This window comes from Meles meles, chromosome 10 (assembly GCF_922984935.1).
Source record: "Meles meles chromosome 10, mMelMel3.1 paternal haplotype, whole genome shotgun sequence".
NCBI lineage: Eukaryota > Metazoa > Chordata > Mammalia > Carnivora > Mustelidae > Meles > Meles meles.
The window spans coordinates 107,524,485-107,537,616 of NC_060075.1; the positions used below are offsets into that span (position 1 = coordinate 107,524,485).

The 13,132-nt window shown below is 37.7% G+C and overlaps 1 protein-coding gene across 6 annotated transcripts in view; it reads right to left on the minus strand.

Annotated features, from left to right (window-relative positions):
- SUGCT (succinyl-CoA:glutarate-CoA transferase) overlaps positions 1-13,132 on the minus strand; it is a 793,120-nt gene that overhangs the window by 627,012 nt on the left and 152,976 nt on the right. For 5 of the 6 annotated variants that reach the window (XM_046021134.1, XM_046021133.1, XM_046021132.1 and 2 more), the window contains exon 8: positions 12,216-12,359. The exons of the other annotated variant lie outside the window; for it this stretch is intronic. In XM_046021134.1, the coding sequence (XP_045877090.1) occupies positions 12,216-12,359 (144 nt within the window). The remainder of the gene's footprint in view (positions 1-12,215; positions 12,360-13,132) is intronic. 6 annotated transcript variants of the gene reach the window in all.

Genomic DNA, 13,132 nt, shown 5'->3' on the forward strand with positions numbered 1-13,132 from the left:
AACCGCCAATATTTAAAAATAAAAGATCTCAAATCAATAACTTAACATTCCACCACAAGACACCAAAAAAAGAAGAAAAAACTAAACCCAAAATTAGCAAAAGGAAGGAAATAATAAAGAGCAGAAATAAATAAAACAGAACGGACAACACCAATAGAGAAAACCAATGAAATCTAAAGTTAGTTTTTGGAAAGATCAGCAAAATTAACAAATCTTAAGGGAGACTGAGGAGAGAAAAAAAAAAGAGAGAGAAAAGACTCAATTACTAAAATCAGGAATAAAAGAGCGAGCACATCTACTCACAGAAGTAAAAAGTATTATATGAAAATGTTGCGAACAATAATATGCCAATAAATTAAGTCACCTAAATAAAATGACAAGCTCCTACAAAGACACAAATTACTGAAACTGACAAATGATAGAAAAACTACATAAACTTAGAACAAATAAATTAGTACTCATAAAACTTACAAAAAATAAATTAAAACTCCAGGCTTTTTTTAGCTTTTCTGATGAATTCTACCAAAGAACTAAAATACAGAATTCTAAAAAATACTAATTCTTCGCAAACTCTTCCAAAACTAAGAGAGAAGGGAACAACTCATTCTTGAGATATACCTGATTTTTATACAAAAATCAATGTAAGCCAATCAATATCAAATAACATATTAATAGGAGTGATGCGAGCCAAATCATGATCTTAATAGTTGCAGAAATAGCATTTACCAAAATCTAACACCTTTGTGATTAAAAAAAAAAAATTTCAGCAAACCAATAATAAGGGGAAATTCCTCAACTTGATAAAGAGCATCAGGAGCGCCTGGGTGGCTCAGTGGGTTAAAACCTCTGCCTTCAGCTCAGGTCATGATCCCAGGGTCCTGGGATGGAGCCCTGCATCAGGCTCTCTGCTCAGTGGGGAGCCGGCTTCCTCCTCTCTCTGCCTGCCTCTCTGCCTACTTGTGATCTCAGTCTGTCAAATAAATAAAATCTTAAAAAAAAAAAAAGATAAAGAGCATCAATGAAAACAGCACAGCTCACCTCACACATACTGGCAATGCTCTGCTCTGAAATGAAGAAAAAGAAAAGGTTGCCTGCTCATGATATTTCTATTCAACATTACACTGGGGTTCTTTCTACCCAGGGAAATTAGGCAAGAAAAAGAAGTAAGAGGCATCCATTTTGAAAAGGAAAAAGTAAAACTATCCCTATGCACAGATGATGTGGTCTTCTATATGGAAAATCCTACAATATCCACTAAAATACACTCAGAACTAGAAAAATGAGCCCAGCAAGGTTGCAAGATATGAGATCAATATGCAATCATGTTAAGTTCTATTGCTCAGTGCTGATCACTCTGCTTATTAAAATCATTCTCCCAAAAGACAAGTCAAGATTTATTATCTTTGTCTGCCCCTTGGAATAGCTAAAACATATTCCCAAACATCCCTATTTGCCATAACACTGTATTCCTAGCGTTGGACATTTAAATCTGTAAGTCCATAAATAAATTAATGAATACTGGGAGAGCCTTATACACTCGAGAGTAAAAGTATGGCAGTCTCTGCATCCAGACCGAGTTCAGGTTCTAGCTCGACGACTCAGTGAATGGCTGTGTGACATAGGGCAAGTTACATTATTATTCTGTGCCTCTGTTTCCTCCTAAGTAAAATGGGAAACAAAAGAGCCACTGAGGAAATAAATTAGATTATATATGCCAGGTGCTTAGAACAGTGTCTAGTATAAAGTAAACATTATACAAGTTTTACTATGTTATTAAAGACATTCTCAATAATTCCATTTTTCGAGAGTACAAGAAGCCTATATAATACAGTGTCTACTAGTAGGTCGGCAAGTTGAATAGCACTTTCCCAATGCTGCACCTTGGCAGGCACTGTTGTTAGTAATCACAACCGTCCTGTCTCAGTCTTCTCAGTACTGGCCTCCAGTCAGCCCAAGTGGCAGAAAAGATTAAAGCTGTTGGCAGTCCTTGTTTCCACTGTCATCCCACCAAAACAGCATCAGAACTCAACCCTTACCCTGTAGGCTTGACCTAGTCCCCTCCAATAAATTCCTTCCCCACTAAAACCAGATTCTGTTACTGATTCCTAACTTCTAATGGGCCTACTAACTATAGATTACTGGGTTATTATTTAAATGTCACAACCCATGTTTATTCTTCAGATGATTATTAATAAATAGCCAGATTTAGTGCAAGGTCAACTTCAAGGGATGTCTTTCAGTCAGCTAAATCAGCCTTTTGTCAGTTCCGAGAGCATGCAAAGTCTTGTCCTGCTACAGGCCTTTGCATTTACTGTTCCCTCTCTCTGGAATGATCTTGCCCTCCTCACTAACAGAAATGCCCCTGTTACGGTTATTACACTGCTTATTTCCTTCTGCAAATGCATCACTTATTACTTATTAAAAGTTTTTTTTTAAAGATTTTATTTATTAATTTGACAGACAGAGATCACAGGTAGGCAGAGAGGCAGCCAGAGAGAGATGAAGGGAAGCAGGCTCCCTGCTGAGCAGAGAGCCCGATGCGGGGCTCGATCCCAGGACCCTGGGACCATGACCTGGGCCGAAGGCAGAGGCTTTAACCCACTGAACCACCCAGGTGCCCCTACTTGTTTTTTATCTACATCTTCAGTGACAATGTAAATTTGATATAGCAGGGAACTTGCTGGCTTATCATGTATTGTATACTCTGCCATATAGTAGATGAGAAACAGGGATGGATGGATGGATGGATGGATGGATGAATAATGGGTAGATGACAAATAGATTATTAGTGAGGATTCAACTTCACTTTTTACTGCCAAAAGGGAGTATCAATAGGTTAAAAAAGAGAGAGATGTGAATAATAACATTTAGGTGAAAATATATTTGGTATATGGCATTTACCATAACAGCAAGGTAAATTAAAGCATTTTAGAGGATTTTCCATGAAAATGGCTGAAACCAAAGTAGTTTCCTTTTAGCCTTCAGTCATGTAGAAAATGAAATCAGCCAGAATATCCAAATTGCTAAGTGCTTTAGTTAATCAAGATCTTACTGTATATTGCTGGTATATAATGACCTTAGGCTACAAAAAAAAAAGTAAAAATTATATACTGCTGGTATGTAATGACTCTAAGTCTAAAAATAAATTCACCATTATTCTTCATATACATTCTGTAAAGAGTTGAAGTGATTTTCCTAGAAATTAAATCTCAGCCACCATGTTTGATGCTAGTGGTTCACTTAACCTTTAGCTACAATGATGGAATAATTGTTGGGACCAAATAGACAAGTTCCAGTAGCAATCAGCTGGCCCATAACTTATGGCAAGTATAAAGCCACCATTAATTAGCCAACACAGAAGGACATGATTGCAACTTTTTTTTTAAAAGATTTTATTTATTTATTTGACAGAGATCACAAGTAGGCAGAGAGGCGGGGAGGGGGGCAGGCTCCCCACTGAGCAGAGAACCGGATGTGGGGCTTGATCCCAGTACCCTGAGATCATGACCTGAGCCAAAGACAGAAGCTTAACCCACTGAGCCACCCAGGTGCCCCTGATTACATGTTATTCTACATAAAATTTTCCAATCCTAAAAAGTACAAGGATGAAGGTAGGATCAGTCTCACTTAGCAACAAAACAAATTCTTCCAACTCTGGTAACAGAGAGAATAAAGATGATTCTAATATGGTCAATAAAGATGATTCTAATAGGAACGGTCCATTAAATTCATTATTCTACAAGATTCTGCGAAGACAAAATCTAAATTTGGTGAATATTTGTCAACACCAATGGATCTTTCTCTTTGACTCTTTTATATCTTGCTCCTAATTATGTTTCTATTTTTCAGAACATTTAGAAAAGCATTAAGTTGTTTTAAAGTATCTAATAAGAGAATTAAGTTGGATCGCAATGAAACTTGTCTTGTTTTATTCTGTTCTCCTTTGAAATATTCTCCCACTAGTAATTATCAATTATTACAAATTAAAAGCTCCAGTTTCCCTCACTTTGGTCCATGTCATATAAAAATATTCAATGCCAATGACTATAACTAAGGATTTCAGCTACACAAAATCAGAGCAGCCTCCCAACACATATTTCACTAGATTTTCTTAAAAATAAAAAAAAATTTTTAAAGCAAATCATGTTTTATATTACAGCCAATTTGTATCCAACCAATAGTATAAAATAATAACATAAAAAAACAGATTACCTAAAATTATCACTTTCTTTGGAAGTCATCTGATTTTTCACTTTTGGATGTGTCTTCACCTTCCTAATTAGTTATCTTGATATCAGAAATGTTAATATTTATTTGTACCCCCCAAACTTTAATAAACAGTAGGAGAGGACTTAGGAAGAATGCCACTTAAGAATGGAAACCAGATACACATTAAAAATTGGCCTCAAGTAATGAAGGATGATAGGCTGACATAGGCCTTCATGGAAGAAATGCATCAGGCTTGTCAAAAAAGGGAGGTTCAAATGTAAACTCACAGTTCTCTGATTTCTTAAGCTTTCTAATATGAGCTCCTCATTTTTCCTCTCCCTGCTCCATGCTGTCAACTTCCTTGGTCATAGGCTGCTGCTTCTCTCCCTCCCCATCCTCTGTTCACCCTTCAGCAAGATCTCAACTTCCAACCTCCAATTTCTTCCCAGATACATAATGTCTTTCCTCACAAATTCAGCACATTTACAGACTATTCTTTTTTTATTTTTTTAAGATTTTATTTATTTGACAGAGGAAGAGAGACAGCGAGAGCAGGAACACAAGCAGGGGGAGTGGGAGAAGGAGAAGCAGGCGGAGTGGGAGAAGGAGAAGCAGGCTTCCTGCCCAACAGGGAGCCTGATGCAGGCCTCAATCCCAGGACCCTGAGATCATGACCTGAGCCCAAGGCAGATGCTTATTGACTGAGTCACTCAGGTGCCCCTTACAGGCTATTTTTAAGGGAATTCTTCCAGAGCTGACTTCTCAGTTAGGCCTACTGCTCACCATACCTCAGAGGTACACAGAATGTTTTAATTTTAATTTCAAAGTGAGAAAAAAATTAACACAATAATAATTAATGCATAATAATGAATTATATTCATCTTTATACCAACGCAGCTATAGTTCTTAGTATTTTTATGGAGGAAAGGGCCCACAAAGGTAAAATCGTCTAAGGCCCACAGAATCAAAATGGGCCCTGAATTCCAAGTCAACCCAGTGTTACATTCTTTCCCACTCAAAACTGGTCCTTTCTAGCCTCATGGGTACAACCCAGACAAGAAATGACTGTATGAGAATTTATTTCAAAACCTGATTTATGGTAATGGTTGCATATCTTACTAACTGTACTAGAAATGATTATATGGTCCCTTAAAACTGGGTGAATGTTATGACGTACAAAACATACCTCACTAGGGTGCCTGGGTGGCTCAGTTAGTTAAGCGTCTGCCTTCAGCTCAGGTCATGATCTCGGGGTCCTGGGATCGAGTCCTGTATCAGGTTTCCTGTTCAGTGGCTCCCTCTCCCTCTGCCCCTCACCCCACTCATGCTCTATCACTCTCCCTCTCTCTCTCTCTTTCACATATACTTTTTTTTAACATTTTTATATTTTTCCCTTCTTTTATTTTTTTATTTTTTTATAAACATATAATGTATTTTTATCTCCAGGGGTACAGGTCTGTGAATCACCAGGTTTACACACTTCACAGCACTCACCATAGCACATACCCTCCACAACCCCACCCCCCCTCCTAATCCCCCTCCCCCGAGCAACCCTCAATATAAATGAAACAAGATGGGATCAGGAGGGGTCACATATACTTTTTTAAAAATACACCTCACTAAAGTTGTTTTGGTTTTTTTTTTTTTAGTTTTTTATTTTTTATTAACATAAAATGCATTATTAGCCCCAGGGGTACAGGTCTGTGAATCGCCATACTTCACATACTTCATTTACATACTTCACAGCACTCACCTTAGCACTAAAGCTGTTTTTTAAAAAGATACAGAATTTAAAAAGATAAGAAGAAACACAGGTATCTAAAGACAGAAAAAGATGAATTTCAGATTACTATACTTGTTTAAAATTCAGAAATTTATCCAGAAAGGTGTGCTACAATAATGACAGCTGAAATTTTATCTACCCTAGATATGAACAGTGTTACAAACATGGAGAAGGAATAATGACATCAAAAATGCCAAAACATTCTATATGTGAAAATAATTATGCAAGGTTGGTGCTAAAAAGATTCATTGTCGTAGTAATTAGGGAAGCCTGGTTGCAATTAAGTACAGGAAGGATATTAAAACTTCCAAAAGATATTTCTGCAAGCCACAACAGAAGAATAAGAGCAACAGAATAATTGGAACCACATCCAAACCCACTTCCTTGTTATTTACCAATATCATCTGAAGAATACAGTTTAGATGCTGACGTTAGACAATCTTCAGTTGACAACTTTAAATCATATTAAGACTAAAAAAAAAAATCAAAGAATTTTATGACAAGGGTTAAAAGTTCATAGCCTTGGAACTATGAAAAATTTAGTGCCCACTTGTAAACCACATCCCGGCCACTGTCGTGTCTCTACAATGAAATGGTTTTGTTGTGGTTGAGGCAATCAACTCCAAGTTAATAATTAGCTACTATTCAAATCAAGTGTAATTTGCGTAATTGTATACCAGCTCACTTCTAAGAGAAGGAGTACAAAATTTCATTTTTAGCAACTGATATCGAATGTTAAAATCACTCGTTTGTCATCCTATGTAATGCAATCAAAATGAGAAGAGAAGTACGTTTTTTTACCCACGGCATGAAATCACCGTCATTCTCCAGGCAGCTGAAATTGAGTTCAAATGTTATCTGCTCAATGCAGGTGAACATTTATATAAAAAAAGAAAATGAACACATTTTTTTAAAAGGTGAAGTTTCCTATTATAATACTTTGAAAAGTACCTAGAAATAGTGCTTCACATTTACATAAAGCAAAGTTTAATCATTCTGTGGTTTGGTATTTGGATCTAGAATCTATAAATGTTATGTTAAATTGAAAGACTAAGTAAAGTTAGTCAAGATTTCTCTATTATGAAAAGCTACAATAATTATGATGATAAAATAATTATGTCAATAGCCACCTTTTTAATTTCAGTACATTTCTAACTCTGCAAAATATTTTCCCAATAACCTAATAAAATTAATGCGAGTCATCGGAATACTTTCTAATTTACGCAGAATTTTTCACATCCTTTAGTGCACTAGATTCTCAAAACAACTCAGTATTGTTAATATAATGTTGATTGGCCCCCAACATCTATTTCCCCTGCCTCTGGCCAAAAAATAACCTTACCATTCTTTGGGGAATCACAATTCCCTGGTTACAGTCATATTGTTTGGGTGGAGTGAACCCCATCCCTGGTACCTAGAAAAGCTTAAGACAAATAGCATATTTTCCAGTCCTCATTAAATGATTCAGGAATAGTCACTTACGCCAGTGAAATGTATGGTCTTGTTTTCTGGGGCTTCTGTGAAAAAGGTCTTCCTTTTTCTTCCATGGAAACTGCTAAAAGATTCTGTAAGTTTCCCTCATGGTACACTATAAAGATGTAAGATCTGGGAACAGTACAGCTTCAACTAGAGCTCCATGTAATGAAAGACGGAGAAAAGGGGACTGGGAAAAGGCAGCACAGAATAGGAGGGAAAACAGGGAAGTAAAGAAAGACAAGAGGGAAAAAGAGAAAAGAGATGCCCAAGACTGGAGCGGCACATGAGATGAGAAGAAAAGAAGTTACAGAGAAAAGAAATAGGGTAGAGACAAAAAGAGATGACCAGAGCTTGGGCAGCAGTGGGTGAAGAGAATGAAGATGGTCTTATCACCCACCACCTTGGACTTCAGATTGGCTTCAACATAAACTATTATCTGTACCACTGCCCTTGAAAACTTAGTGCTGTTCCCAGCTCAGAAGCTATTCTGGTTGTGGCAACCATAGCATGTCTCCAAGGAGACACAGTCTTTGGTTGAAAAGACCGTCACCGAGGGAACTGCTAGATAAAAAACCAGAGGCTGTGAGAGGTGAAAATCCAGATTCCTGAGCATGACATGTGAGGCCCTTACTACTCTTGGCCCAACTCTGTTCTAAAACTCTCTCCTACAGAGAACCAGGCATCAGCTCCAGCTCTCCGTTAGGACATGACCATCTCTACTACTAAGCCCTGAACAGACGGGTCACCTCCCACTCTAGCCAAGCTATCACGGCGCCTGGGACACAGTGAGTCCTCAGCTGACAAGAGCTCATAAAAAACCCACTCCAAATGTTCTCTTTCTCAAAATTCCCATATTTCAACAGAAACTCTTGTCCATCAGGTGAAATTCTATGATAGTTATCTCTCCCTGCATCTGAACATGATTAGATAATGATCTAGACAGGTCCACTTTGTCGCACTGTCTTACTCTGACTCTTGGAATGCAACGTGGGCACAGGAGGGGCCGGTCTTGTTACATGTACCCTTTCCATTGAGTGATCTTTTTTTTTCCTCTGCCTTTTACTAAATTTGCCTTCTCTCCTGGAGCTTCACAGGAAAGCTAGATCTTGCCTGTCCCTCGGTGCCAAAGCTTTTGTCTTTATTATGTAGGGGAAAGAGAACCAGTCAGGATATCAGAAACCAAAATTCTTGCTGTGACTCTGTTGGTCAAGCAGATCAACATCTCCTAGCTTCAGTTTCTTTCCAAGTAAAATAGGAATAAAAAGTCCTGCCCTATCCACCTGGGTGCCAGGGGAGCATTGAACTCTTGGTTTCAGCTCAGATCATGACCTTGGGGTTGTGAGACGGAGTCCACACTTGCACTCAGCATGGGGTCTCCATGGATTCTTCTCCTTCTTCCTCCCCCTCTGCCCCTCACCCTGCTCTCACTCTTGTGCTCTCTCTCAAATAAATAAATAAATAAAATCTTTTTAAAAAATTCCTGCCCTACCTACCTCAAGTGATTCTTATGAAAATCATATAAAACAGTAGATCTGAAAATCCATGGCTTTAAAATAAGACTTGGGGCGCCTGGGTGGCTCCGTGGTTTAAGCTGCTGCCTTCGGCTCAGGTCATGATCTCAGGGTCCTAGGATCGAGTCCCGCATCGGGCTCTCTGCTCAGCAGGGAGCCTGCTTCCCTCTCACTCTCTCTTCCTGCCTCTCTGCCTACTTGTGATCTCTCTCTGTCAAATAAATAAATAAAATCTTAAAAAAAAAAGTTTTAAAATAAGACTTAATTGATTTTTATTGTTAAAAAGTAATGACAATAACCAAGATATAGAAACAATCTAAGTGTTCATCAATGGATGAACGGCTAGGGATGCCTGGGTGGCTCAGTCGGTTAAGTGGCTGCCTTTGGCTCAGGTCATGATCCCAGGGTCCTGGGATCGAGTCCTGCCTCAGGCTCCTTGCTCAGCGGGAGCCTGCTTCTCCCTCTGCTTGCTCCGCCTGCTGCTCCCCCTGCTTCTCCCCCTGCTTGTGCTCTCTCCCTCTCTCTGACAATTAGATAAATAAAATCTAAAAAAAAAAAAAATGGATGAATGGATAAAAAATGTTGTACATATATACACACACAATGGAATGTTATTCAGGAATCAAAAAAAGAAGGAAATCCTGCCATTTGTAACAACGGGATGGACCTTGAGGGCATTATGCTAAGTAAAAGAAGCCAGTCAGAGAAATACAATCTTGCTTATATGTGGAATCTAGAGGAAATTATTTTTACTTTAAAAAAAAAAAAAAACTGAGCTCATAGATACAGAGAACAGACCAGTGGTTGCAAGAGGCAAAGGGCTGGTAAAATAGGTGAAGGGGGTCAGATGGTACAAATTTCCAGTTATAAAATCAATAAGTCACAGGGATGTCACGTACAGCATGGTGACTATAGCTAATAATACTGTGGGAAAAAGAGACCGCAACTATGTATCAGGATGGATGTTAACCAAACTTATTGTGGTGATCATTTTGCAATATACACAAAGGTAGTTAATGAGTCTAAAACACACTAATAACTTTAGCAACCTTGGACTGGATCAGCTACAGCAAATAGGCTAAATTCCTCCTACCGAGTCTGCTAAAAGCAAATCATCTCATCATTAGTTGTTTATCAAGTGCTTATCCTAACTCCATGCTTTTCTACATTTTTCTAACTTTTGTAGCAAACTTAAGTGCCAAGAGTCATACCCACTGCTAACAGTGGGTGTCCTGTTGATCTCAAAAGATTGGAAGAGCCCGCTATTGAGTACTGAGCTGGGCTTTGAGGATACCACTGTAAGCAGGAACAAACATTATTCCTGCATTCACGGGACTTACAGGTTCAGGGGACAACATGAACAACAAACACACAAACATACCCAAAATGACTAGAAAGCAGGGTACGTAGGTATGCATGCATGAGTTTGCACTTCCTGTACCCTCACTTTGAAACAGCCCTACTGGTGATATCAAACCCCCTCTTCCACTCCCATCCCCAGGGAACCACACACCTCCACACCATGAATCACTGTGCTAGGTGCTGGAAGAGAATTAAATTCTACCATACGCTACAAGAGAATTTCTTCCAAAGCTAATTAATCACTGACATGTAAGTAAAGCAGACTAGGTAAAAATCAGGAGATTTAAATAGAGTGAAAAAAATGTGGGGCCCCTCATTCAAAAATAATTAAGAATCTCAAGGCAGTGATAACAGAGTATTTAAACTAAGCCTAGGACCCTCTGTGACTGCACAGGTCAAACCCCCTGAAGCCTTCCTGGCTTCCAACCTTATTGAATGTGTAACTTGTAGCCAGTTAACTTACCCTGCCTCAGGTTCCTTACAGATGTAAAATTAGAGGAGGGAAGAAAAGGCTTTCAGCCTTCTTTCCATAACCAACATCTGTGTTTCTCTGTTTAGAAGGCAGTTCATTCATTTGGAGAAAATTATTTTACCCTTTTATATAACCATTAAAATTCTCACTGTGACTCAAAGCTAATGTTGAAACCCCATATGTAGTATTTTACCTTCAACTATTTTGATATTTTTTCTAACCTCTAGACAACTCCTTAATTTTGTCTATGAGAACAAATCTCCAAGCAGATTTCCAAGTTTACTAGTCTCCCATGTATGCCATTTAAATCTGAAATTCCTAACTGAGGTCTCCATCTATAAAGTAATTTTTCCCATAGTAAAATATCTGCTTGCATAAATTCGGTATTTTCTTTTTTCTATTCCTGAAAATTTATCAGTTTTGAATAGGCATCTAGGTCTGCTCCAATAAAAAGGAGACAAAATGTCAATCTTAGAGTTAGTTAGCCTTTTAATTCCACCAGGTTAGTTTTTAGCAACGCATAACTGATAACTCTCTAAACCAGGGATTCTAACCTGGAGTCCGTGGAAAGAATTCTGGGAAGTAATTAATTTGAATGGAAAAAAAATTATATCTCTACATCCATCCAACTTCCAACTAAAATTTACCATTTTCTTCAATTATGAATGTAGGCAACAAACTCCAGGAATGTTAGTAGTTCCTATGGCTTGATTATCAATAAACTATCCATATTTTCATATCATATTCTAGATATTGCAGATATCTTAAAACATCATATATGTTCAACATTACCTCAAAATTGCAATGGTTACAATAATAGATCATATGGTTTAATGTATTAGTAAAACACCACATGTGTTATTACAACACAAAACTGGTTTTTATATTGAAATAACCATATTTTAATATAACTGGCTCCCTTGTAAGTATATCATTTTATGCATCTAAAAACAAAATTCTGAAAAAAGGTCCATAGCCTTCACCAGACTATTCAAAGGGCCCACAGTACATAAAAGGTGAAGAAATCCTGGTCAAAAGAAGTTACAGAGCTCATGTGACAATAAAACAGAACCAAATGGACTCTTTTCTCACAAAAAGTAATAGACCCATTTTAATACAGTCTTTAAAATTCGAATTCAACAGCAGTGTCTACATATAAAAAAATCTTCATGGTCTGTTTCTTTTAACTTAACAATAATTAAGTATACCAAAATAGAACAGCTTTTGCTGTTGTTGTTTGTGGGGTTTTTTCTGTATTTTTTTTTCTTTTTGCACATGGGATTTTTGACCATAGGATTCAATATGAAAGAGTCTAACCCAGACATATGCCCACACCACATATGATGCGTATAACCCAGACATATGCCTACCCCACAATCTCAAATGTTCTTTGGATTGGTACCTGAGATGACAGTAGGTTACAATCAATGAACAGTCCTTTCCCTGTTTTATATCTTTGTATCAATCCAGCCATAATGGCTCCATACGCATACAAGCCAGTAGCAAGATCAGTCATGGCCACTCCCGGACGAACTGGGTCTCCGTCCTGGGTTGGGGAGAGAAAATTGAAAATTGAAACCATCATATGATTTCTCAAATATTCTGAGAGCAAACAGAAGAAAGAATTGTAGATGACATGTGCATGCACACACACAAAAGGAATACACCAAGCTGGTACAGTGGATATCTGCTGCTGGTAAGAATATATTTCTATTTACTGTATCTCTCACTCCATGTCCTACAGACCAAACCAAACCAAATAAAATAAAATGGAATATTTTAAACATGTCTGAAGTTCCTTCTTAATATATTTTACCTAGTTTAGCAGAAAAAAAATAAATAATTGAATTTGAATCTAAATGAGGAAATTCATTGGAAATGAAAGAGAGGTTTGGTTTTGTCTTATTTTTCTTTCTTGTTGGGTAGGAGGCTCTCCCAAGAAAAAAGAAGGCAGAAGACCTGGTCTACTCTCCTTATAAGTACGTTAGTTACTGACAAATATACTAATGGTATTAGCTTTAAAAAAAAAAAAAAAGTACTCATCCATAGAAGGCTTTTAGCAGAATACTCTTGTTTTAGAACTACTATGATAAACAAACCTAGAATCTGTAGGTTTATAAGAGACATCACCTATGCAATTATGGGAGTAGAAAATGGAATAGTTCAGTCTATAATGTTCCCTATTGTACAAGGTAACCCATGTACATCATTAGAGATCATATCTACTGCTCCGGGATTGAGAGTTTTGTCTACCATGGGAAGAAAGGATTTAGGTGCCTCTCTCAATGTCCAGGACCTCTGTCTGCTTTTCCTGTGACT